This window comes from Embiotoca jacksoni, unplaced genomic scaffold (assembly GCF_022577435.1).
Source record: "Embiotoca jacksoni isolate LCO1_2020_lvr unplaced genomic scaffold, fEmbJac1.0.p SCAF_14, whole genome shotgun sequence".
In the NCBI taxonomy this organism is placed as follows: Eukaryota; Metazoa; Chordata; class Actinopteri; family Embiotocidae; genus Embiotoca; species Embiotoca jacksoni.
This window is the reverse complement of record NW_027185274.1, coordinates 15213947-15240408: the sequence shown is the minus strand read 5'-3', so window position 1 is coordinate 15240408 and position 26462 is coordinate 15213947. Positions and strand designations below refer to the sequence as shown.

Below are 26462 nucleotides of genomic sequence, written 5' to 3'. Positions count from 1 at the left end.
TGTTTAGTTAGCTCAGTTAGCATATGACAATTTGTTTAACTGAATTGATTCGCCTGTGTAAGTATAACGTGTGAAACAAAACTGACAAATCACTTAGCCTGCTCGTCAGATATAAAAAGAGACTTGCCGTCAGTGCTGGTAAGGACAAAGTTCTCTGCCTGGGGCTGTTTTTTGCCACCAACAGTTTTGGGGAACCAGTGTAGGTCAATTGGGTAAATATCCTCTGGCAATTTGACAACCAGGCTGGTGTCATTGGTCAGCAAGTTCCACTTGAGGATCCGATGATCCTCACTGCATGAGTATAGCTCGTCTGCTGTGGTCCAGCCAACACAACTCACAATTTCTTTATGTGATCTGCTGTTAAGAAAAGTAATGAATCCGAATCAGCTTTATTGGCCAGGTACGTTAACACATACGAGGAATTTGACTCTCTCAATGTTACAAAAACAGGCAGACATTAACAGACATTTAACCATAAATAGACATATATACAGCTAAAAAAAACAAAAACATGTATACATATTTATACCTAAACAATGGTACAAATGGTGCTGAGGCAGTAGGGTGTACTGCAAAAAGGTCCAGTGATGTTGAACATGTTATGTGTTAGCAGAGTGATGGCCTGCGGATAAAAAACTAAAACTAATGTGAGTTGTCAAAAAAAAAAAAAAAAATGTAACTATAAAATGCAATATTAGCCTCTGCAAGAAGTGTGATAAAATGTGGCCAGATTTTGGGAAAGATGAGATCAGGGGAAGCAATAGAAAGAAACACATGACTACAATTGTCTTACAAAGTTTTTTTTGACGTCGTTTCGGAGTATATTCATGCGAGCTGTGCAGAAATACAACATCGGAGAGCTAACGACGACATCGAAAAGGATATGTTTGGGTTCCTTCAGCAGCGACGTCTTCAGCCTCATGGCGGATGTTTGCTCCGTCGATCCCTAAACGAACAACAACAACAACAACAACAACAACAACATCGTCAGGTATTGACAGTAACCAGAGCTCAGGTATATCAAACCTCCGGATGCGACACACACAAGTCAAACCGACACGTTTAAAACAGACAACGTGGACGACCAAAGTATGCAGCGTTACCACTTAAAGTGAGGGCAAACGTCGGCGTGCTCTGGTAGCTGTTTCCGGGGGGACGAAACAAGCGTCCTACCGTTGCTACGGTACCTGGCTACTGTTGCTAACGTCAATCTTCAAACTCACCCGAGTCTTGAATGCTAACGTTAACTTCCGATTCAAACGAACATCGCGCTGTCGTTTCCGAGTTTACTGCGGGGCAGCCAGCGAAGCACGCGTGTCACCAGCTCCTGCGTGAATAGCCATTATAGTTCAGAGCAACCATACCCGTCACCGATCATCAGGTATCCCTAATGTATAAAAGGGCTAACTTTTGGTAGCCATTTAATCTGGGTCATAGAAGCGCTTGAAAAGTGAGTTATCGCGAGATCTGCAGATCTCGCTTCCTTGACAACTGATATTTATAAGTATTTACAAGTATAAATGGCATTTGTTTAAATACACGTATTTAATTTGAGTCGTTAAAAATCAAGGTACACGAACATTAATCGCTGACACATGGAACAATATTTCCTTAAAGGAAAAAAAAAAAAAAAAAAAAAAAAAAAAACTATTCTTCGGGGCGGGACTTCATTCCACTGTAACCAGGCAACCGTTTGAATACGAAGAAACAACTTTCGGCTTTGAATTTGACAATAATCCTTAAATAACACACAACAACAGTAAAGGACGAGTATTGCGAGGGCTCTACAAATTTTTTTTAATTTTATTTTTCCTCCCCGTCTGATCATTTCTCTTTAGTTCGGAGTAAGGCGGAGTTGGCTTCGTCCCCCTTTTTTTTTTTTTTTTTTTTTTTTTTTTTTTTGAATCTGGTGTTTTTCCCTTTTGCCCTTTGAACGTTCCATGGTGCCTTGCGTCAGTTTGTAACGAATTTGGTTCGACAGCACAGTTTAGGCGCCATTTACAAGATCCGAGTTTTCGAGCGAGGAAGAGAAGAAGCAGCTCGGAGCGACACGGGGCTGAACAAAATCGGCTGGATTTTATTTGCCAAACTTTTGGATTGACGAATACTTTTTTTTTGTTGTTGTTTGTTTTTTTTTTCTTTCCCCCCCGAAGTCGCGATTTTGGGTGAGAAAGGAGGAGGGGGGGGGGGGACACACCGTGTGTCTTACCGCGGACGGGGGTACATTTTTTTTAAGAGGCATTTTTTTTTTTTTAGCGGCGAGAAATAACCGGGTTCCGTCTATTTGCTGAAAATGCATAACGTTTATTATTACTTCCGAAACCGGGACGAGCATTAAAAAAAAACAACATATTTAACTCGAGTTTTCACATCAGCTGCGATGAAAAAAAACAAAACAAAAACGAGCAGACTAACGTTCAATTTTTTTTAATTTTTTTTTTTTTAAACTTTAGATTGCATTTTTTTTTTATTTTTTTTTTTTTAAACGTACAATTTTGTAAACATCCTCTCAACCAGTAATTGTTCGACTTTGTTCCGACTTCTCCACGCTTCACGTCGCTAAAACTTTGGGCAGGAGTTTACCGTCCTCCTCGTTCAAAACGTCCACTTTACTTTTTAGCTTCAACACAAACGTTTAAGTCGGGCATCTGCCGGGAGGTGAAGCGTCCCACCGCCTCCACCTCCTCTTTTCAATGATCAGATAACGTTTTAACTTTTCAAGCCGACAGTTTTACCCAAAAATGTTACGTTTAACGTCACCGACGATGTAACACGACAAGTTTGGCTCCTCGGAGTTAGCCATTTGCGTTAGCTTTAGCTTGGGCTGCTTGTGTGGACGTCAGATAAGTTAGCTGCGGCAGCTAACTTAACGGTAACGTTAGCGAATTAAAAAAAAATAATAATAATAAAAAATAATAATACAATTTTTTTTTTTTAAAATAGCGTGGCGAAGTTAGTGATTTTCAAGCGGTCTCTTGGATAAACTTGATCAAAGATACTTATTTTGCATAAGTATAACGTTTCATTAGATATTTGAATATGCTTGCCAATTACCCCACGAGTTAGGTCGCCCCCTCTTCCACACCCCCTCCGCCCCTCTCCACCCTCCACCCTCCACACACACACACACATCAGAGTCGTGGGGATGAAAGTTAAAATTAGTGTCAGTTTGAGACCTCCGATCGAGGTGGGACGTCGCGTCGTCCCCGCTGACTGGAGCCCTGGCTCAGCTGCGTTTATTCCGCAGTGTCCGTGTAAACTTCGGTTCTTGGGCTCAGAGACGAGGAATGAGAGATTTGCATAATAACTGAATTGTGTTTTCCAGTCGACGTTAACCTTTATTTTCCCCCAACATTGCAAAGGGTTTTCAACAAAACAAACAAAAAAAAAAAAACCGTCCCAACTTTTTTTTTTTTTTTTTTTTTTTTTTTTTGGTATAGGCGCAGATGAAAACGTGCACTTTTTAGATGGTTACCAAAAAGAAATATTCTGTCACAGAGAGAGAGACCGTTCCTGTGTGTGTTGTTTTTTTTTGTTTTTTTTTTTTTTTTTAATGCTGTTGGGAGTTTAGTGTTAAAATTGCATCTTATTCTTTGCAATCATCGCGCAGAGTGACGACATCGCTTCCCATCTCGTCCACCGTTTTCAGGCTGCGTGTTCTTAATACATCACGTTGTTCCAGGTCACAAGATCACACACTAATTTATGTTATTACTTCATCTATTGGAACAACTGTTACCATATGACAAAATATGCCGGTTAACAGTTGGATGGGCGGCAGAGAGAGAGAGAGAGAGAGAGAGAGAGAGCTGACTGTGGTAATGATTAAAGCCTGACAGAGTAGCTGCGTGTGACCGACTAAAAGTGGAGTTGAGAGATTGACAGACACAAAAAGCACTCATGGATATTCCCTTTTTTTTTTTTTTTCCTTCTTCTTTTTTTTTTTTTTTTATACCAATGACCCCTTCAGATTTCAAATCATGCCATCTAAAACTGCAAAGGGCTCAACTGCCTCCGCCAAGCCAAGAGGGAAAGGGTCGCAGCCTCGGGATGACTCCGAGGAAGAGCTGGATGTACCCCCTCAAGAAACCAACTCCAATGGCCAAGAGGAGGCACCGCCGACAACTGGCAAGTAACAAAAGGCTGTTTTGGTGTCTGTGAATCTAAATAAGTTGTTCCCTCAATGGGTCTGCGTGCATTTCTGCATCGCTGGTAGCCAATTGGCACAGCTGTGAAGCTTTTTTTTTTTTTCCTCGCTTAAATCTCCGCACGTACTTAGGATAGCTGATATATATATATATATATATATATATATATATATATTTATTTTTTTTTATTTTTTTTTTTTATTTTTTTTTTTCCAAACGTACCAGTCATCAATAAACTGAATTTTGAGATGATTTGGATCACGTCGGGTGTACTTCTTCCCCGGATCTACTCAGCAAATGAGGTAATTTATTTGGAATAATGAACGTGTTTTGTGTAGTTGGTCAAAACGGTGTTTTGGCTGATTTCGTGTAACTTGACGTTAAATCATTTGTATGCGAAGCTTGAGATGCAACATAGTCAGTGGGTGATGTTTGTGTTCTTTACAATATGTTGAGCTGCCTCATTGGGGTTGTCTGGCTCCAAGCATTTTAATTGACAAACGTCGACTCCTTTGCTTTTTGTTTATGCTTATTGTGAGCACAATAGGTTTTCTGGACAGGTCGTTGTTTTGGTGTGATGGCAACATAATCGTGGTTTTGGTTTTTTTTTTTTTTTTACGTGACACGTTATTTTCAGAAAACAAGATTTCCCCGGTCTGTGTTTTTGACTGCAGTTAGGAAAGAGTGAAAATGTGAGGTTGGAGGTCGAAATGTACACTTTAGTTATTTATCATCGACGAAATGAATGTGGCGCATCTACTTTGGCGTATGAACGCCTTTGGTGGAGAGCGTTTGGATAATAATGTGGCTTCGTTCATAAGCGGCCACAGGCTGTTTCTTTCTCTTTTTTTGGGGGGGGTGGGGGGGGTCTGGCTCATGTTTTCAGAACAAAGAAAAATAACGCCTGTCAACTTTTTCGGGCGTCGTCGTATGACTGCTGTTGTAACTTGCTGCCTGTGTTGTGTTTGTTTGTTGTGTTTTTTTTTTTTTTTTTTTTTTTTTTTTTTTTTTTTTTTTTTTTTTTTTTTTTTACTCCTCCACCCCTCCCCCATGCACCGCTGCCCCCCTCCACCTGAGACGACTCGCACAGAGGAATAAAAGTTGTACTTTTTTTTTTTTTTTTTTTTTTTGTGTGCCACAGATCCGTCTCACGGGGAAGCTGCCGAGGCGGTTGATAGTCGAAGTTTGGAGGAGATTCTCGGTAGCATCCCTCCACCCCCGCCCCCAGCAATGACCAATGAACCGGGCGCTCCTCGCCTGATGATAACACATTTAGTTAATCGCAACTTTAAATCGTACGCAGGCGAGCAGATTCTGGGGCCTTTTCACAAGGTACGACCTAACGTGGTATTAAAAATGACATGCCTGCCTGGGGAATACTGCAGTTCATTTGTTGTTAAGATCAAACATGCTTGTGGTGTATCTCAATCTTATTTCGTTTGTCTTTATTTTCACATTATGTAACTGCTTGCATCTTAACTTGTGTGGCAGAAGAGACAAAAAGGTACAAAATTAGTGGTGATGCCATATTACAACATTTGTTTAATTAAAAAAAAAAAAAAAAAAAAATTCAAAGTGGAAAAAGTCACACTCCTCCATTTTGATTTAGTGAGTGTATTTTACAAGGGATTGTGATCCAGTGGTGTGCTCACATTTCCTTTTAATTATTACTTTCTTACAGCTTTGTCTTTTCACCTTTATCTGCTCCCCTCATTGCTCTACAAATATATAACGCATATTAAAATAAATCTTAACTACACCCACATGGCATATGTTCACTGTGACAATCTTACTTTGCTGAAATGTTAAATGTATAGCTTTTCATGTTGACACATTAACAGTATTTGTCTATGGATGTTGTATATTTTATTTATATAATTCATTTATATGAATTTTTTTTTAATTTTTTTTTTTTTTTAATCTTCTCTCTTACCTCTCTCTCAGCGCTTCTCCTGCATCATTGGTCCAAATGGAAGTGGGAAGTCCAATGTGATAGATTCAATGCTCTTTGTGTTTGGATACAGAGCTCAAAAGATCAGATCGAAAAAACTCTCTGTGCTGATTCACAGCTCTGATAAACACAAAGATGTCCAAAGCTGCACTGTGGAGGTGCATTTTCAAAAGATTATTGATAAGGTATATATACATCTATATATCTGTTTTTCTGTCGCACGGATACACACCACACACAAACTAAATTTATCAATATGCAGTCCAAATTGTAAAGGGTGAATTGGAAATAATTCCTGTTGGATAAATATGTTTCTTGAATTTTAAATATATTTTTTTCCCTTAATTGTCATGACATAATATTGCTGTACAGTTATCTCAACAGTGACAAAACTCAGAATCAAATCAGTCATTAAAGTTGCAGCTAACACCCACACATGCCATAATGAATTCATATCGAGCTAGAATTGATCCCTCTATTTTTTTTATATTTTAAAAAAAATATTTGCCATTTAGTGTTCAGGCTCCACTTATTTGTGCTCTAAAAGTCCATAAAAAGCGTGTTTGTATTAAGAGACAAATTCAGTCAGTTGCAATAGATCACAAATTACTTTGAAAACTGGTTGTAGTTTAAATAATTTATCTTGTTTTTATGTTTGATCTGCCACAGGGGGTGTGAGGGAGTTTTGCCTTGACTACTGTTAAATATATCTAAGCCTTTCTGTTTGCTTTAGCAGTTCAAAGAAAATTAAAATGAAGTTGTTAAACTAATAGCATAATTCTGTGTACTCTGTCAGCTTTACAAGCTGCCATTTTTGAAACTTAAAAATAAGTTTTAGAAGTGGTGTACTCAACTTCAATTATCACACTTGCTTTAACAATAAATATATTTATAGGCAAATGACCTACCTTTTTGCATTGTATTTGCACTCTCATCATCTTATCCAAGATGTTGCTTAAATTTAGTAAATGTGCTAAAATACACTCCAGTATATAAAGAGGTCATTTACATACTGTGGCTGGCCTAGATCTGCTGTGTGCTTTTTAAACAAGCCTTTTTCTTAACTGTTTTTTACCGTGATGTGTTTTTCTCCAACCGCCCTCGGTGGATTTGTCAGCGTTATGATTATTTCAATTTGATGTGTAGGACGGTTTGAATGTCTCCTGAACTGTTCTGTTCTAAGCTGCTGTGTCTTCTGCCCCTCCCCCCTCTCCTCTGAGCCAGGAAGGAGATGACTACGAAGTCATCCCCAACAGCAAGTTCTATGTTTCCAGGACTGCCAACAAAGACAATTCCTCGGCCTACCATATCAATGGCAAGAAAGCCACATTCAAAGAAGTGGGGGCTTTGCTCCGAAGCCATGGTATTGACCTAGACCACAACAGATTTCTGATATTACAGGTAATTGCACATTTTTCATGTCATTTCCTTTTCCACTTCTAACTCTGCTTTTCTATCCCTGCTGTGACCATCCCATTCTGTCAAGAGATTTCCTGCTCTTCGCTCTCTGCCCATTTCCCAGTCCACTTTGCATCAAATGTTTCATATATACCTTAAAGTCATGCCTGTCTGTGGGAATAACCTGTTGCACTGGAATTGGATAGGAGAGAGGACGTGCCCTCTGCCAGCCCTTAGACTGCTATAGCAGCGCATCATGGTTTGTAACAATGTGGAAAAGGTGCGAACCATTATTCGCTGCTTTAGAATTTTAAGGAAAAGATGCAATTTTAACCGTACATGGACCTGCATGTGAGTTGCTACACACGAACAACTCAGTCAGGATTTTTATTGGGGGACTCCTTGATGAGGCTGACCCACCAGTAGGGACAGGTTGGACCTCCCCTCCCTTCCCCTTCCCCTTCCCTTCCCATGTACCTGCCCCGCTTTAGCAGCACGTAAATATTGGCGTGTGAGAATAGACCCCAACCCCAATATTAGCAGTGCTGCTTCAGTGTGGCTGGATCAAACACCCTCCATTACCATGGCTTGAATATCGGTTAAACTTTTTTTATTTTTTTTATTTTTTATTTTTTTGCCTTCATTGTGAATATAATTATTCCTGAATATTTTAGAATTACTTTTCTTGTTAGATTTGGTTTTTTTTTTTTATTATCTTTTTTATTCTGCTGCATTGTGTTGCACTGAGTCTGAACCAGTTCACTAGTTACACTCATACCCTCTCTGATTGTAATACATGTGTGACCTACCCATTATTAGTGAGTAACTCAAGGTATAATGGCTGATGACTTGTGTCAGAGCAGAGCAAGATGGGTGATTAAATCTTACATTTTCTTTTATTATTTAAAAAAAAAAAAAAAAAAAAAAAGTTGTGGTTTCAAGGGAACACTTACATCTGTCCTGCTGTGTGTGTGTGCATGTCCATTTTCACTTTCCTTGGGTGTCTGGCTCTATGACATGGCTGCATAACTATGGGAAGAGGCTTGAGCTTGTTCTCCAAGGTCACTTTTCCAAACCTCTGGCAAAGGGAAGTTGTCTATTTTGTGCACTGGTCAGAGCAAAGGATGACGTGGGATTTTTTTTTTTTCTCTCCCCCTTCCTCCGCTCACTTCTCCATTCTTTCATACATAAACGTAATATATGAGCTGCCTTTTTTCCCCCCACACACACATAAAGGAAATCTAATTTGAGACTTAGTTTGCTTTTACTATATGAAGAGTTAATTTGTGTTCAACTTGACATTTCTTATGTAGAATTATTGTTATTCTTAGCCAGCCTGTTAAAAATAAATAAATAAAAATGAACACATGTTCAGAAAAATATAATTACACTGCAGAGTTGTTCTTAACTTGGGGCCAAGTACTGGTACAGTATTTGGAAATTCAACTGCAGTGTACTTAAGAAGTCGACATTTGCATGGTATCAACAGCATTTGTTTTAAATTTGGTCGATATAATTTTAACACATTTTAATGGCTGGTGATTGTTGGTGTTGAATTGATTATATGTCCTTTTAGTATTAATATCCAAGTGTTCTGAAGCAATGTCTAACATGTAATGGATTGAATCATATCTTCTTTTTTCTGAATGAGTAGTTGTACAGTAATTTAACTTTCAATCCACTTTTTTGTCATAAGTTTCTCTGATCTGTTTTCAAAGAAACCTTTTAGAAGTTCATTATCAGTACACTGTTCATTACAGTGTGTGTGTGTGTGTGTGTGTGTGTGTGTGTGTGTGTGTGTGTGTGGCACACTGTTATTATTTCAAGTTTAGATCTACAAGCTCAGTTGGCACATATCTTAATAGCTGAAAAAAAATTGGTAAAATTTAAAGTGAATTTTTTTTTTAAATTTTTTTTTTTTTTTTTTACAAATACTAACATTTACTGTCTTGCTGCAAATATGTAAATGAGTGCCTGCATGTCTTTGCCAATATGTTGTTGTGGACTGTACCTAGGGTGAGGTGGAACAGATTGCCATGATGAAGCCTAAAGGTCAGACAGAGCACGACGAGGGCATGCTGGAGTACCTAGAGGACATTATTGGCTCTTGCCGTCTAAAGGAGCCCATCCAAACCTTGGCACGCTGCTTTGAGCTACTCAATGAGCAGAGGGGAGAGAAGGTGACAACACTCACACAGTTTAGATTAGGACTATTATACAGTAGTTTAAGGAGGTTTTCTTTTTTGCGTGTGAATGTGTGTCTGTGGGTGGGTGTGTTTATGTGCTTTAGATGCAAGTGTCTGAGATTAAAAAAGAAAATGTCTAACTGTGAAGTTACTATCAGATATAGTTAATGGCACTTCATGGAAAGCCTTTTGTGTACCACACAGTGACCTCTAAAGTGCTATGTTGATGATTTTGTTTTCCTTTTTTTTTTAAATTATTATTATTATTATCGTTTTCTTTTCTTTTTCTTCTATTGTACCATGTAATTTACATTAAGCGTTGCCACCTGACATTAAGTACTGCAATCTTTTCACTGTCCCAGCTAAACCGAGTAAAGCTAGTGGAAAAGGAGAAGAATGCTTTGGAGGAAGAAAAGAACAAAGCTGTGGAGTTTCTCACCCTGGAGAATGACATCTTCAAACACAAGAGTCGGCTCTGCCAGTATTATGTGTGAGTACACCAGCACCATCTCTTTGTTCTGTCCATGAAAAATTAAACACTAAAAACAAAAAAAATGCAGACCCAACATTAGCATAGAAAAGAACAACATTTCTTTATTTTTAAACATATGGTATCAGAGCTCATAATACTTTTTTTCCACGTGTAAATTATTAAGTTTGCTGTTTGTTTTTTTTCCACCTGATATCTCTTTGCCATTAGTCATGATCTGCAGAAACGTGTGGTGAATAAAGAGCAAGAAAAGCAAAATATCTTGGAGGACACCAAGGAACTCACTGAGAAAAACGCCAAGATATCAGAGGAGATGGAGAAAATGAACCAGGAGCTCAAAAACGTGGAGAAGTAAGGCTCTTTTTGTTTTCTTTTTTTGTTTTGTTCTCTTTTTCTCTTCTATTGACCATTGTAGCATGCTTAGAAGGTTTCTAAGTATTCTACTAAATATATAATTTTGTGGCTGTTGACTTGACTAAACATTGTTATTTAGAGGAAAAATTCCAGCTTTAGGTCTGGAAATTTTTAGAAATAAATAAAAAAAAAAGAATTTGCATTTAATCCACAAATGGTTGCACAAAAAAAGGTATTGTTGTAAATTCCATAATCTCAATAATTCTTTGTCTTTGATGACTGTAGATCATATTTTAAACTGACTAAATATAGTTGAAATTAAATGTGTAGGTACTGAAAACTGTCTGAGCTTTAATGTAAAGAGTTTAGTGTGTTATAGAAACGCAGCCTTTTATTCTTTTTGTAGGTCTGTATATTGATTTCCATATTTTTCAGATTCTCATAGTTTACCTAATATTTTGGTGGATTTTTTTTTCCTGGTTAACTCAAATTTACAAAGTAAAAATGTTGTTCCTTCACCAGGAAACAAAACAAACTCAACAAGTACATTGAGACCCAGAAGGAGAAGTTCACCCAGCTGGACCTGCAGGACGTTGAAGTGCGAGAGAAGATTAAACACTCCAAGAGCAAGGGCAAGAAATTACAGAAGCAGCTGGAAAAGGACAAAGAAAAGGTGTGTTGGCCTTTAAATTGTAGTTCACTATTACACACAGCTGAATGGCTTCATTTACTTTGTTTTACTGTTTCCTACTCTTCAGCAGTTAGATTGTGTGCCTCATCAGAGGCACACAGACACATAATCTGTCAGAAGATGATGATTTTAGCCCTTAAAAAAATAAAAATATATATGTGTGTGTATGTGTGTGTGTATATTATTTATATATATACATATATATATACACATATATATATAAATAATAATAATTACAATACAAGCCATTTACTAATACAAGGTTACACTAAGTCACCAATGGCATCGCTCTGTTTATTTTGTCATGCGGCCAACAAAGAAACACTGGCACTAAAAATATATTTTCTGTTCCTGACAGTAAACACAATGGCCAGTGTTTTCAAGTGCAAAAGACATTGGTGAAGGCTTTACAGCAACCTACGGGATACGTTAGAAACTGATTGCAGAAACTACAATTTTAACTTCTGTGTGTCCCATATGTGTTGAATTTGTAATCACATTGACTATAACATCCATCACAAGCTCAGGTGCTTTTAAAAATAATTATGTTTAAATTACGGTTCATTTTATCTTATCTACTTTTAATAAGTGTGTTATCATAGCTATTTGTCATGGTAATCATGGCCTCTGCAATCCGAATGATTTAAAAAATAATCAAGGCCTGGATTTTTTTTATTTTTTTTATTTTTTTAATGAAAATGAGGCATTCTTTATGTTTTAAAGCTAATACAAGTTTTTGTTTAAAACAAAAACAAAAAGTTTTAAGCAAAAAGCCTGGCAGCTGTGAAAGTTGTTGTTTCCACAGTAATGAAAGTAGCATTATTCTGTATGACAGCTATAGCTACACACAGAACAATTTTGTATTGGGAAGTGTTCCTTCTTCAAGAACTTGCGAACTCTGCTACAGGCAAATATTGGTCTTAGATATGAAGCCCTAAAGACTCATGCAATGCCAAAGTGTGTGGGGACCTTGTTTTGAATTTTTATTAAAAACAAATTTACTCTGGGGAAAGATAAATCACTTTATTTTTTTCTAAATGAATTGACATAATCCACTGAAAAACAATAAACCTCTATTTAATATTGCAAATCAAATTTCATGGCAGGAAGGCCTATCTGTCCTAAACTAGCCACTAGGGGGCTATGAAGTAACACACAAGTTGATTGTTCGTGTGCTGTTTCACAGTTACAGGTCTGCCCGTCGTCTCCTTGACTTTTTTCACTCAAACCTGGAGTTCTCTCGTAACTGTAGGTTTATCTTCTTTCCCTCTCTGCTCTAAAACCTTATCTGCTCCACCTCCGATGGCTGCTCTCTGGAAACATCTTGGTCAGAGGGGGAGCTGGGCAGAGGCAGGCAGACCTCTTGGGAGCCGTGTTCTGCTGTGTGGTAGTCAACTATGGCCTGGCTTGTGTAACACTCCCAGCAGCCACATTCACATTTCACCCGCAGTTAACCCTACAAAACATAGACTATATACACACACACACACACACACACACCACTCCTTGCCTTGTTTCAGCCCTGCCAAGCAGCCGACTGTTGTGCCAGTCTTAACCAGAGTTTGCTCTGTCCTCGGTGTGTGTTGCTTACTTTTGTGTTTTGTTTTTTTGTTTGTTTTTTTTGGCCCACTTCTGAATGCACAGCACAGTTTCTTTGTAGCTGTCACTGGCAAAAAAAAAAAAAAAAAAAAAAAGTCTTTTACACCTTAACACCCCTTGTCTCCTGTAGTCTTCACTGATCTCTTTATCTTATCTAATTTAGGAAGTAAAAGGGCTGTTGCTCCAATGTTTGGCAGGAGTGTGTATTAATGAATCATGTCCTCGGGTTGAACCCAGATACATGTAGCCTCTGTTACTTAGAATCCAGAGTTGGACACACCTCATGTGCTCTCGTACGTTCTCCTGTCTGGCTCATCTTTCAGCTGGAGGAAGTGCGCGGTGTACCAGCCAGCAGTGAAAAGGCCATCTCGGAGGCAACGGCTCGCAAGGAAGAGCTGGAGAAGCAGAAGGTGAAAGAAGAGGAAAAACTGAAGGCGGTGATGGAGAGTCTGAAGGAAGAGACCAGCGGCCTGCAGCAGGACAAAGAGGTGTGTAGAGTCACCTTGTCGTCGGTTTGGTTGGTTTAACTTGAAATGGCAAATTTTGCCTTTTTTTCTTTTTTTGTTCTGTCAAAGATCTTTTTGTTTTCCAACCTTACCGCTCCTCTCCTATTCTCCAGAAAAAAGAGAAAGAGCTCATGGAACTCAGCAAGGCTGTAAACGAGACCCGCTCTCGCATGGACATCGCTCAGTCGGAGCTCGACATCTACCTTAGCCGGCACAACACGGCCGTGACTCAGCTCAACACGGCCAAGCAGACACTTCAGACGACCTCTGACACGCTGCGGGAGCGCCGCGCCACCATCAAAGACCTGCAAGTCGAAATACCGCAGAAAGAACGGGAGCTCAAGAAGGTAGAGCCGAACACCAGCAGAGTTGTTCAGACGCCATGTTGTTGAAGCCTCGTTTACGCGAGCAGACATCCCAAGCTTGTGCTGAAGCCGCCACACACCCCTCTCCCACCCGTTTCTCCGCAGGACGAGGCAGAGCTGGACCAGCTGATGAAGATGGACAATGAGACTCGGCAAGTGGTGAGGGAACTGAGGCAGAAGGTGGACGAAGCCAAGAGCTCTCTGTCCTCCAACCGCAGTCGAGGAAAAGTCCTGGATGCCCTCATGCAGCAGAAGAAGAGCGGCAGGATCCCCGGCATCTTTGGAAGATTGGTAAAAAAAAAAAAAAAATTAAAAAAAAAGCTGTTAAAACGATAAGATCCGGGGTTACCCAGCAACACTTTCATTCATATTACGGTGTGCACAACAAATACAGTCTCGTTGCGGTTAAGATGAGACACTCAAGTTAACATCTCCGCCTTTGCAAATGAATTGTATTTTACTTGTAAAACACTCATCGTCCATAATGATGAAAAATCTACAGTGGCTGTATTACTAATGTATTTTTCTGTGCCCGTAGGGAGACCTTGGAGCCATCGATGAGAAGTATGATGTGGCCATTTCCTCTAGTTGTGGTGCTCTGGACAACATTGCGGTGGATACCATCGACACGGCTCAGAGATGCGTCACGTTCCTCAAAGAACAGAACATTGGAGTTGCCACTTTCATCGGTCTGGACAAGGTAAAGAGGACTTTTGGGAACCTCAGTCTCGAGGACGTAAACCGATGGTTTTGTGTTTTAAAGCCTTTATTTATCTTTTTTTGCTAATGCTCCAATACTCAAAGTCAACAGCATCAGTGCCTTTATCCACTTACAAAAGTTCTTCTTAAACCATGTTAAGTATTCAGGTTGTTGTTTTTTTTTTTTTTTTTAGTGTTTTTTAGTGTTTTTTTTTTTTTTTAGTAAAACAAATAGTCTCCTCATCTTGCGGCTACTTCTCATCCCTCTTTGCTTTCTTTGTGCAGATGAAGAAGTGGGAGAAGGACATGGCTCCCATTCGCACCCCAGAGGACTGCCCTCGTCTCTTTGACATGGTGCGAGTGAAAGACGAGAGTGTGCGACCAGCTTTCTACTTTGCCCTAAGAGACACGCTGGTGGCCCAAGACATGGAGCAGGCCACCAGGATGGCCTTCCAGAAAGACAAGCGCTGGAGAGTGGTCACCCTGAAGGGACAGATCATCGAGATGGCCGGTGGGCGGCCTACGTTTTCCATTTTTTTTCTCCCGATCATGTACTCGGGGCTCTTTCAGTGAAGATCCTTTTGACTGAAGGCAGACTTAAAAAAAAAAAAAAAATCTCACCGTGGTTATGTTGTGCGTGTTTCACAGGAACTATGACTGGAGGAGGAAGAGTAATGAAGGGCAGAATGGGCTCTTCTATTGGCACCGAGGTCTCCCAGGTGGAGGTAAGTTTAAAAAAAAAAAAAACAATAACACACACACATCAGGGTTAGTGTTTATTACACTAACCCCCGAAATTAAAATCAAAACTTTATTTTCACTTTTTCCAGACGGGAAAAGGTTTCGCGTTACTTCAAATCAAAACCACATTTTATTTCAAACTTTTTATAGAAATGTATTTGACTCCAGGGTAATGGCTAGATTTACTCTCACTGTGCCCACTGTGCAAACAAAACCCAGTGTAATTTGTGTTTAATTGAAAGCCATTCATTCACGGCAGTGATTACATTGGGCAGAATAGCAACAACAAAAAAAAACAACAGTATGTGATTGTGTTCATTGTACTTCAGAGCTTCAACATGCTGCATGTTCAATCATAACATAATCTGAGAAAAAAAACAAAAAAAAAACCCGTTACGATCACACATGATCTGTGATATTTTAACTAAACGGTGCGCAAATGCAGCCGGGCCCCGAGGACAGGATACGCGCGCACGCAAACAAACGGGAGTTTGCCAGTCTTTTAAATGTTTTGACTTCCAGAAAAACTTAAAAGACACCAACAGTAATTCCTCGATGTTATTCGCCCCTCAAAACGTTTTTTTTTTTTTTAAATTTTGCGCACCATTTTCTACAAGGGGGATTGTGAGATGCCGGACGAATACGTACCGCGCCGTCAGATCTTTATCGGAGCGAGTCGTCGGGTGTGCGAGACGTGCTGATTTTCGCGTTATTTATTATTTTTATTTTTTTTTCTACAGCTGGACCGTATGGAGAGCAGCCTCAACGAGAAAGTGTCGACTCTGCAGGGCTGCCAAGAGCGAAAGCTGCAGCTGGAGGAGAACATCCAGAACCTGCGGCCGCGGCTCCGCGACATGAAGAACACCCTGGAAAAATACGCCAACAGCATGACTGTACGCGGTTTTTCATTCACGGCGTTTGCGTCTCACTCGTCTCGGGTGCATTTCTGATCTCAATCCATAACTGGGAAATGTGAAAAGCAACTGTAAAATGTTTGTTGTTGTTGTTGTTTTTTTTTTTGAAAATCTACGTGAGTATTTTCCTTCTTTCCTCCCCTCAGAGTCTCGCTGACCAGGAGACTCACTTGAAACTTCAGATTAAGGAACTCGAAGCCAATGTGCTGGCAGCTGCCCCAGACAAGTCCAGGCAGAAACAGATGGAGAAGAGCCTGCAGGCCTTCAAGAAAGGTAGGATTCTCCTGGAAACGGCCAAGAGAAATGTCCTCGTTAAAATAATGTCAATATTCACGGTCGTAGCGCACTTCGTCGTCATTTTTTTTTTTTTTTTTGCTTCTCAGACTACGAGGAAGCATCCGGTAAGGCGGGGAAGGTGGAAAACGAGGTGAAGAGGCTCCACAACCTGATCGTGGAAATCAACAGCCACAAGCTGAAGGCTCAGCAGGACAAACTGGACAAGCTCAACAAGGACCTGGACGACTGCTCGTCTACCGTCACCAAGGCCCGGGTGGCGATAAAGACTGCCGACCGGTGAGCAGTTGACGCTTCGTCGCGGCCCGGAATCACGGTTTGGCGTCGGCCGTCGCGTCGGGAAACGCGTCGCCCTGCGGCACCGCTTCGTTTGAGCGCGGTCGTTTGGCGCGGCGTCCGGTTTAACTGCGTGCGAATCGCTCAGCGGGAGACCGTCCAGAGCGGTGAACAAGCGTAAGCAAGGAAACAAAAGCGAAATGCTGAACTTTTTAAAAAAAAAAAAAAAATTGTATTCCTTTTCATTTCGGTAGCGATCGTCAGCACCGCCCGCCACTCAGTCACCCCGATCACGTGTCGCCGAGGCCGGCAATTCGGAGAATCCCGCATTGTCCGTGCGGTGATCCAATCTGCGAGACATCTCCCTGTTCGCGAGTAGCGGCGACACGCCCGCGCGACGTGTCCGCGTGACAAGCAATCAACAGAAACACATCGCGTGGAAGTAGCGTCGGGCGCCAGGAAACGTTCACTAAATCCCTCGGGACGGTCGTCGCGGCAACTGAAACGGGCGTCCGTATCTGGGACGCGGTCCGCTCGGCTTCGGCGGGCTGTCCCGGCCAATTAACGACGGGGGGGTGGGGGGGGAGCTCGTGAGCTGCGACGCGGAGGGCGCGTCCCGAGAGCCCGAAAAGCCTCGGCACGGCCGTGAACGAGCACAAACTCCCTCGCGAGCCGTCGCGGCAGCGGGTTTTTTTTTTTTTTTTGTTTTTTTTTAAGAGAACGCGGTTCTACAAACCGCAGCAATAACGTGACCGTCTTCACTCTGAAAAACGTTGCGTGCGAAACGGGACGACTCGTCCGTCGGCGTGCCTTCCTCTCGGGGAGGGCCCGCCGCCGCCGCCGACGCCGATCCGCGTTTGTGTTGGACGCGGCGCCGTATTAATGCGATTGACGGTCTCGGTGCAGCGGCGCAGGGATTACCGTTAGCCTGGTTTTAACAAGTTGTATTTATGAGCCGCGTCCAATCACTCTCCCCGCCCTCCCCCGTGCGGCCGCGGCAACGGAAACGTGTCGGGTAGAACACCCGGGATGCGCATTTGCCAAATTGAAAACACGGTGCCGGCGGTGTCAAGAGGCAGTCGTGTTCCTTGTTTTGTTTTTTTTGCCAAGAGAGAAAGAAGGTGTCTTCGTTGCGACGGCGGAGACGGAGCGAGAGCAGGGGAATGACGCCGCAGGAAGAGTTCGGCCGCGCGGGAATTGAACCGGGTACTCTTGAAACCGGGTCGCCCCGGCGGGGAAGCTTTTAATAAGGAACGGCGTCGTGCGGGGCGAACGTCGGCATCGGCCCCAGACGTCCCGTATCGGTCGGGCCGAGCCGACGGTCACGACCACGAAGCGGTCGCTCGGCAACGCGTTTTTTTTTTTTTTGTTGTTGTTGTTGTTTTTTGCCGGACCGAACCCGACGCTCGGGCGGGAGAGTAACGTCCGTCTCCGGTTCCCTCTCCAGCAACCTGAAGAAGTGCGAGGAGAGCGCGGCTCGGCTGCAGAAGGAGCTGGAGGACAACGACAAGTCGATGGCTCAGCTCGCAGAGCAACTGAAGAAGCTGGAGGACGAGGCCGGGCAGGTCATGAACGACTGCCAGGAGGCCGAGGTCGGCACTTTTCATTCACTTTATGTCTTAATTATTTGGTTTTTTGTGTTGGGTTTTTTTTTTTTGTAGTCGTTTCGCACAGACAGACGCCCACATATTTTCTACCAGTACATCTCAAAGCTGTTGGTTTTCTGCTCCCAGAAGATTTTTTTTTTTTTGTGTGTGTGTCAGCAGTAAACCTGTTCTTCACGAAGTAAAAACTAAAGCGAAGACATTTTTCGATATGATTTTTCCCCTTTTTTTTTTTTTTTTTTTAAATCAAAACAACTCCTACAGAGCTGCGCTGATTCCTTGATTAGTTGATGAACAGAAAAACTGCCGACTCTTGAGAAATGATATGTTTTAAATGAAAAAAAAAAAAAAAAAGGCCCAAATTCTCATATTCCATCTTTTTTTTTTTTTTTTTTAAATGTGAACATTTTCTGGTTGCTTCAGTCCTCCGTGAAAATAAACTCGAGCGTCAACTGTCGTTTGAGAGAAAATAAAACATTTTAGGCTTCGCCCTCGGGCTTTTTGGGGAGTCGGGGACACCGGTCAAACGTTTGTTTTGCAGCTTGCGATTTCCACAAATGAAATTTCCGATCGACACCGAACTCGGCTTTGTTTTGTCGTCGTCGTCCTGTCCTGTCCTGTCCTTCAGGCCGCCCTGCCCGAGGTGCAGGAGCAGTATCAGGGAGTGCTGAAGGAGATCAAGGTCCTGCAGCAGCAGGAGCACACGCTGCAGGAGGAGTCCCTGAGCGTCCGGCTCCGCGTCGAGCAGATCGAGACCACCATCGCCGAGCACAACAACAAGATCAAACACTGGCAGAAGGAGGTGAGGTGGGGCGGGGGGGAGTTAGGAGGTGAGGCGGGGGGGGGGGGGGGGGGGCGTCGGGTTAAGTCATTCCGGTTTATATTTTAAGACGCCGTTTTTAATCCCCCTTCACTGATTTGCTGTAAGTTACAGGTTGTTCTGTTCGTAGCTTAAGCCGTTGTTCATTTGAGCGATTTTTTTTTTTTTTTTTTTGTCATCGTCGTTCACGTTTTGCGCAGGCCACCAAGCTGTCCATTCACACCGTCGAGGACAAGCCAGCGGAACAACTTCCCGTTCTGACTCCCGCCGACCTCGACAAAATCTCGGACCCCAACGTCATTATCAACAACATGATCACGTTGGAGACCAAATGCGCCCAAACGAAGCCCAACCTCGGGGCCATCGCCGAGTACAAGAAGAAGGTAAACGGGCGGGTTTTTTTTATTATTTTTTTTTTTCCCCGTCTAAGAGGAAGACGTGATGAGAAACGGAGGCCGGCGTAATATGCTGTTCGATAAAAAGGGCAAACGTGAAGAGTGGGTGGAAAATAACGAGGAAATCCTCTTTAGAAGTGATCAAAAATAAGTGGCTGTAGCCACATTTGGTTGTTTTTTTTATATTATACGTCATCGTGTGTGTGTGTGTGTAGGAGGAGCTGTACCTGCAGCGCGTGTCCCAGCTGGACGACATCACCGCAGACCGGGACAAATTCAAGCGCGCCTACGAGGACCTGCGCAAACGGCGACTCAGCGAGTTCATGACCGGCTTCAACGTGATCACCAACAAGCTGAAGGAAAACTACCAGATGCTCACACTGGGTGGTGACGCAGAGCTGGAGCTGGTGGACAGCTTAGACCCGTTCTCCGAGGGCATCATGTTCAGGTGAGAGACGGAGAGACAGAAAGAGAAAAGACAGAAAAATGAAAACGAGCGGAACCGCAGGAACGTGTTTTTTTTTTTTTTTTTTTTTGCCGAGCGGCTCAGTTTTTCACCTCGGTTCGGTACGTTTGCAGGAGGGCGGAGGGGAGAGGAAAAAAAAACAAAACCCAACACGACAAAGTAGCTTTTTCTGTCTTTTATTTTTGAAGTCTTTTAAGGCACTCGAGTGCTGCACGCGTTCAACAAAAACAAAATGCGTAACAAAACTAACGCACCGACCTGTAGAGAAACAGATTTGAGTACAATTTGCGTACATTGAGTATAAACGCCGCGCGTCGACGCGGTTTCTGACGACGACGGCGGTTCGGTTCAGTACAAGCATTGTTCCGCCGCCGTCGATTCCTGTCCCGAACATAAATCCTGACCTTTTGTTTGCTCCTTTTTTTGTTGTTGTTGTTGTTGTTTCCGTCCCAGTGTTCGTCCCCCGAAGAAGAGCTGGAAAAAGATCTTTAACTTGTCGGGAGGAGAAAAGACCCTCAGCTCCTTGGCGCTGGTGTTCGCTCTGCACCACTATAAACCCACGCCGCTCTACTTCATGGACGAGATCGACGCCGCTCTCGACTTCAAGAACGTCTCCATTGTGGCCTGTTACATTTACGTAAGCGAAGACGCCTTGCAACTGGTCAAAACTGTCTGGACCTGGGAGTGTCTTTATCACCTCGTTTTACGATTTGCCTCCCGTTCTCACACCAACATATATATATATATATATATATATATATATATATATATATATACACATATATACATATATATATACACACAAAACAAAGTACAACCTTTTAACTGTTGGCCTCCGATGTTCCCATTGTTTTTACAAGCTTTTGAATAAATGTCCACTTCATTCTTAAAGCTACAGTTTGACCTCTGGAGCAGCAACACGCTGATGCTCGATTGAAGCTAAAACTGTGTTGTTGGTTGTTGTTGTTGTTTTTTTAATTTTTTTTTATTATTATTATTATTCTTTGCAGGAGCAAACCAAGAACGCTCAGTTCATCATCATCTCCCTGAGGAACAACATGTTCGAGATCGCCGACCGTCTCATCGGCATCTACAAAACTCACAACACCACCAAGAGTGTGGGAATCAACCCCAAGACCATCGTCTTTAAAGAGCACGACGCCGTCACCGCTTAGACCCGAAAACGAAGCTTTTTGTCTCTCCGCGGTTTTAACTTTTTTTTTTATTTTTTAAAAAGGCCATGTAAATATGTTACAATTCATTTTACACCGAAATGCTGCTATTCTCTGTTTTTCTAAACCAATAAACGTTTCCCGATAAGAATTTGGTTCGTTGCTTACATCGTGTGCAGAAAATTTGGATAAAATATTTTTGTTTCGCCGTGATTGAGGAGTCGTCAAAAATTACAGGTGGCCGATCTACAGCAGATCACCTTTCAAATATTTATTAATACATCACACGTACATTTTTTTTTTTTTTTTTAAACTACAAGCGCTACGACATCTCTGCATAACGTCTGTTAGGAACTTCTGACACTCAAAATTGCTATTTGTTCAGTCCGATTCTTCAATGTAACGACTTTTAACACCCGACTGTAAACCGGTGCTCTTTAACGGTTTCTGTTTGTAACGACGGGGTTTAAAAAAAAAAAAATGGATCCAGCTGGACTTGCGGTAGAGGCGGGGATCGTTAAAGGCGCAGTAAGGAAGCCGCTCGGCGTCACCGCGGCGTCATCCGAGGAGGCTGCGAAGTCACTCGGCTTGTGCGTCACTGCGTATCTGTTGCCTGAATTTCCCGGGATGAGTCTCGGTGTGTGCCGGCAGGCAGCGACGAAAACCGGAGAGAGTCTCCAGGTCAGGAAAAAAAAAAAAAAAAAAAAGACCTGCAACGCAGTCTGCTCCATTTAATCTACTTTCAGCGCGCACGATTCAATGTTGCTCCAAATCGAAAAACAATTTTCGTTTTTGTTGCGAAGCAGACGGCAAAATGTTATAGTCACCGCTTTCGTCTTTTTTTTTTTTGGTGCAAATTTTATGTAAATTAACCCAGAAATGGAAAAACGATAAGTAGCTTCCGTTTACAACGTGTTTTGAGGGTGGCTTTTTTTTTTTTTTTTTTTTTTTTTTTTTTTTTTTCCTTCACTGCCAGAACAGGGAAGTGAGACCGTTTCGGCTTCTCGTCAGTTCCACTTGGTCTCTTTCGCTGTTTTAAGTAAAGCGGAAAGCCGCCGAAAGACCTCGTCCCCCGCCGAAGAAAGCTGCGAGCTCCATCGCCGTACGGCGGCCTCCGTCGCCGCGGTCGCCGACCCCGCCGCGTCCCGGACAGACGTGACGAGTTCGCAGCTCAGGCCGTGGACCGCCTGGCCGAGCCCAGACGGGAGGGGGAAGCCGAGCGTCGCCCCTCCGACCGGGTCCAACCACAGCCCCGTCAGCAGCAGCAGCAGCAGCAGCAGCCCCAGCAGCGCCGCGGACGCGGCCGGCCGCGGTTCACGCCGCCCGTCCCGGACCCCGTCGGGCCGGCCCGCCGCCGCCGTCTCCGCCTCCGCCTCCGCGCCGCAGCATCTGGCGCAGCAGCCCACCTTCGGGACGGGCGCCTCCTCCAGGCTCCCGATGGTCACGGCGGGCCAGTGCTGCCGGAGGAACTCCGCTGCTCGCGGGGTGACGGAGAGGTTCAGCACCGAGGGCAGCGGGGTTGTGATGAACTCCTCCACCCTCTCTCTGAACAGGTACACCTGCTCCAGGAAGACCAGCGGCGAGTCTTCCTCGTCTACCGACGAGCCCAGGGACACCAGGTCCAACTGTTCCTCCTGCGGGAGACGGGAGACGGTCACCGGCTGCCGTTGTACGTCGCTGACGTGTCGTCGACGGTATAGTAATTGATTTATCGACCAAAACTCACCAACATTTTCTTTTTCTCTTGCTGTACGAACCCATTCTCCTCCCCCACCTCCCCCCCCCCAAACATTTTTTTTTGGAGCGTTTTTAACCGCCCGTCTGTGAACGCAGCTCATCGCCGCGTTCACAGACGGCGGTTTTCAGAAGTGTTCCTGAGCCCGTGCAGTGATTTCCTCTCCAGCATGGTGTCCGCGCTGCCCGAGGGCCCGAAGATCACCGCCATCCAATTATTGGTTTTGTTGTCGTGGTAACGCAATTAGCTGCGAGATGTCCCCACCGGGTGTCCTAACAGCTTCTGCAGTCTTTCTTCGACCCGGTCGCAACTTTTTTTTTTTTTTGGAGACGCGTTGCCGACGTAAAACGTCAAAGGGGCGCATGTTTTTCATAAAACAATCAAAATTTCCGTTTCGGCATTTTGACGCGTTGTCTTCGGTCTGCTTCGAAATGAAATGCGGGTTTACGTGATTCGCGAATCATCGCGTTCTGGTTTTTAGTCGCATTTTACAGACGGGCCCGTCTTCTCCGGGGACGAGGTCCTCCTGCGTCGTTTACGCGTTCATATTTTCCGTCTGACAAAGCCGACCCGACGTGAAGAAGTCGCCCCCGGGGGGGACTCGTGACGGACCTTCTTCGTTATCTGCTGAACATTTCGTGGAAATGAACGGTCGTGCTCGCGAAAATAAAAAAAATAAAAAAAAATGCTATTTGCAGCTCCACCGTAGCGTCGCCTCGTAAAAGTTCGTCCCGCCTGGGCGATTTCACGCCGGACGGGATCTGGCATAAAACTCCCGAAACGCGCCGATTCCCCGAGCTAAACTATCCACACACACACACACACACACACCTGCAGCTCCTTGACCCTGCGGATGAGGGGGTCGTAGGCCCGGGACACCTCCGCTCCGGCTCGGTCCAGAGCCTCCAGGTACGCCTGTCTCTTCCTGGCCAGCTCCACCTCCAGAGTTTGAAAGAACTGATTGAGCTCCAGCCGGTCCTGCCTCAGCAGCCCCTCGCAGCGGCCTTTCTCCTGCTCCAGCTGCTCCCCCACCTCACACACCTAAACGAAAAAGGTCGGAGGGAGGGGGGGTGTTCATTTCGGCGCGTATTTAGTAAAAAATAAATAAATAAATAAATAAAATGACTCGTCTTTTTCGACGTGAATTTGCCCTCCCCCTCCCCCTCCCCCCTCCCCTCCCACCTGTGCCCATCTCTGCTCCGAGAGTCGGGCCAGCAGCAGCGACGGAGTGTTTTTCTCCCTGGTGAAAGCCGCCTGCAGGTCGTCTATGGGATGTCCCCGGTGCCGCCCGACGGTCAGACACAGCCCGCAGATCAGCTGCCGATCCTGGATGCAGTACATGTTCAGGGGCTGCCGGCGGTGCTCCGGGCAGGACGGAGGCCGCGGCTCGCTGTCGCTCTGGTACTTTTAGACGGGCGGGGGAGGGGCGGAGGAGGAGGGAGAGGGAGGGAGAGGGAGACAAATGAGCACGAAGTGAAGACAGCGACGCGATCCAGCGGGAACGGATTCACCTCCTACTTTCTCGATGATGGCCCGCAGAGACACGTTGGTGGGCAGCGAGTCGACGCCCGCCGGGGGGAGCTCCACCACGCCGCGGCAGTTGGGGCACTTCAGCGGCGGGCGGAGCGGACGCCAGATGGAGTGGCTGGTCGACACCTGGAGCAAGTTGTCCAGGCAGGTCTTGCAGAAGGTGTGCGAACACGGCAGGACCCGCGGGTCCGAGAACACGGAGTAGCACACGGAGCACGTCAGGTCCTCCTCCAGGCTGTCCATGACGGGAGACTGGGAGACCGGGGAATGGACAGTTTGCGGGGGGGGGGGCAGGTGGGGGGGGGACAAGATCTGGCAGGACTGCAGGATGGATTAAAACGCACCTGTTCAGAAAAGTACAGTAAAGTCGCTCCCACTGTGAAGCGCGGTTTGAACTGTCAATCAACAGAAAAATTGACGGGACGGCTTCAAGAGTCACTTTTCCGAGCAATACCCGGAAAGCAAGCGGAAATATTCTGGATTTTTTTTTAAATTTTTTTTTTTTTATTGATCAGATAGGAGACATTTAAAGAGGAAGAATGGGAAATGTGCCTATTTCATGGGTGTTTGATCAACGCCAGTCAAAATTCACCCGTGTTATGAATAATAAAATCAATATTCAGCTGCGAAATTCATTTTAAATAGTAACAAACAAAAGATTCGGGTGAGCGGTTTTCAAGACTGCAAAACTTCCATCTCCAGCCCTCCCGGTCTACGGCTCGGGTCAGCGGACCCGGTAAGACATTCACGATAGTGTGTGTGTGTTAAAATATAACACCTGTCAGCAAAAAGTCAACATTACCAGCACCACGGAGGTAAATGATTTGAGTTTAGTTGGATTGCACAAGATTCCTACATAAAGTGGCTTTTAAAAGTTTAATTTAAGCTTTTTTTTGTGTTTTTTTTTTTGTGGTAATTACACGTTCAACATGTAAACTCAAGTGTAACCAGCTTGTGTGAAAGAGCAGATCCAGTCTGAAAAACAAGCGAGCGGCCCAAAACCGCCTCAGCTCCCGTTACCGGATTAGTTCTGTTGTTATGTGTTGAGTTTGGACTCTCTCCTCCAGTTACAGCCAGCACCGCAGACAATAGGAGGCCCGATGCCAACGCACGCACGCCACGCACGCACACACACACGCACACACCTAAAAGCCGGCCCCCGCCCAGATTCAAGCAAGTGACAGGTGCCCATCAGGACCATTATCATCAATCATGATTACTGCAGAGCTACTTTGATCGACGTGTGCTGGTACCTTCAACAGTACCGATTATTGTGCGGACACGTGACATGTTTTTTTTTTTTCGAAAACTACAGAAAGTTCACAGTTGATGAAGAGGAAAGTTTCGGCAACATTTTAACCAGAAAAATGTGTCATATTGTACTTTTTTTTTTTTTTTTTTTTTTTTAATCTTGTAACTAAACTGCCGCTCCCGGAAACTAGACACGCTGTCCACATAACGGTTTCTCAGCACCCCGTCTACCGATGACTTTGTCGTCTTGTTGTATCATCTGTTAGCTTTAGTCTTCGTGACACGTTAACGATTTAAAAAAAAAAAAGCTTTCGGGGAGAAATGTTGTGCTTACAAACTCACCGTCTGCTCGGAGAAAAGTGTCCCAATACAAAGCTTTCATTTCCTGTTCCTTCCCGTGCTGCCTCCAGGTGCACTTAGTAAAAGTCCACACTTTCCCGGATGCAGCAGCAGCAGTTGATCTAGCTACGAAAGCACACTTCCAAACTAACTGTAGCCGATGTGTAAAAACCGCGTAAACTATTGACTGTATCTAAAGTCGCACGCATATCAAAACGTGTTTTGTGAAGTTTTAGGTTTTTGTTGTGGCTTAAATCGGAGTTTCTTTCCATAAATCATCATCCCTGTCACGAAGCCTACTTTTCCGACAGTTTTCAAACGCACCATTTGTATTTTTTTTTTTTTTTCCCCGTAGAGCGCATGCGGACAAACGGTCTCCTTGACCAATCAGGCTTCGCCTTTTCTCGATTTGAATACAAGCTCGACCGTTGATGTAAACAGGCGCGTTTGGCCATTTTAAACACGTTTTTTTTTTTTTTTTTTTTTTAAAAGAGAAAAAATAAATACAAATGAACGCAAAAAAAACATCGCACCACTT

At 43.7% G+C, this 26462-nt stretch overlaps 3 protein-coding genes across 7 annotated transcripts in view; 1 reads left to right on the top strand and 2 right to left on the bottom strand.

Moving 5' to 3' along the window:
- ift80 (intraflagellar transport 80 homolog (Chlamydomonas)) overlaps positions 1-1447 on the bottom strand; it is a 32607-nt gene extending 31160 nt beyond the window's left edge. Inside the window, exons 1-3 of one of the 3 annotated variants that reach the window (XM_069148218.1) lie at positions 1224-1447; positions 888-946; positions 128-351 (exon numbers count right to left, since the gene is read on the bottom strand). In XM_069148218.1, coding sequence (XP_069004319.1) covers positions 128-351; positions 888-922 — 259 coding nt within the window. In that variant the 5' untranslated portion in view covers positions 923-946; positions 1224-1447. The other 2 variants (XM_069148215.1, XM_069148216.1) reach the window with 2 other exon arrangements.
- Positions 976-21125, top strand: smc4 (structural maintenance of chromosomes 4). 3 transcript variants are annotated; one of them, XM_069148213.1, is made up of 24 exons: positions 976-991; positions 3971-4128; positions 5290-5480; positions 6093-6284; positions 7324-7500; positions 9513-9677; positions 10046-10173; positions 10384-10524; positions 11050-11200; positions 13141-13305; positions 13437-13670; positions 13794-13979; positions 14227-14388; positions 14673-14898; positions 15036-15112; positions 15869-16021; positions 16189-16315; positions 16426-16615; positions 18060-18204; positions 18845-19018; positions 19237-19419; positions 19647-19879; positions 20351-20534; positions 20908-21125. In XM_069148213.1, the coding sequence occupies exons 2-24, from the start codon at positions 3981-3983 to the stop codon at positions 21070-21072; spliced, it is 3897 nt and encodes a 1298-aa protein (XP_069004314.1). In that variant the 5' UTR covers positions 976-991; positions 3971-3980; the 3' UTR covers positions 21073-21125. The 3 variants fall into 3 exon arrangements, with proteins under 3 accessions (XP_069004314.1, XP_069004313.1, XP_069004315.1); XM_069148212.1 differs by lacking the exon at positions 976-991 and adding an exon at positions 1958-2165; XM_069148214.1 differs by lacking the exons at positions 976-991; positions 3971-4128 and adding an exon at positions 4385-4450.
- Positions 20058-26445, bottom strand: trim59 (tripartite motif containing 59). The gene is made up of 4 exons (XM_069148220.1): positions 24323-26445; positions 23987-24208; positions 23636-23845; positions 20058-22703 (listed from the first exon to the last, which is right to left on the bottom strand). Exons 1-4 carry the CDS (start codon positions 24575-24577, stop codon positions 22077-22079), a joined length of 1314 nt encoding a protein of 437 aa, XP_069004321.1. The 5' UTR covers positions 24578-26445; the 3' UTR covers positions 20058-22076.
- Positions 26446-26462: the final 17 nt, after the last annotated feature.

Bases quoted from the DNA above. Each gene is read 5' to 3' on its own strand.
- smc4 (XM_069148213.1), top strand. From the start codon at position 3,981: ATGCCATCTAAAACTGCAAAGGGCTCAACTGCCTCCGCCAAGCCAAGA. The intron at 18,205-18,844 runs GTCGGCACTTTT...CCTGTCCTTCAG, and splicing joins ACGACTGCCAGGAGGCCGAG to GCCGCCCTGCCCGAGGTGCA. The intron at 19,420-19,646 runs GTAAACGGGCGG...GTGTGTGTGTAG, and splicing joins TCGCCGAGTACAAGAAGAAG to GAGGAGCTGTACCTGCAGCG.
- trim59 (XM_069148220.1), bottom strand. From the start codon at position 24,577: ATGGACAGCCTGGAGGAGGACCTGACGTGCTCCGTGTGCTACTCCGTG. The intron at 24,209-24,322 runs GTAGGAGGTGAA...CCCGTCTAAAAG, and splicing joins TGCGGGCCATCATCGAGAAA to TACCAGAGCGACAGCGAGCC. The intron at 23,846-23,986 runs GTGGGAGGGGAG...TTTTTCGTTTAG, and splicing joins CGGAGCAGAGATGGGCACAG to GTGTGTGAGGTGGGGGAGCA.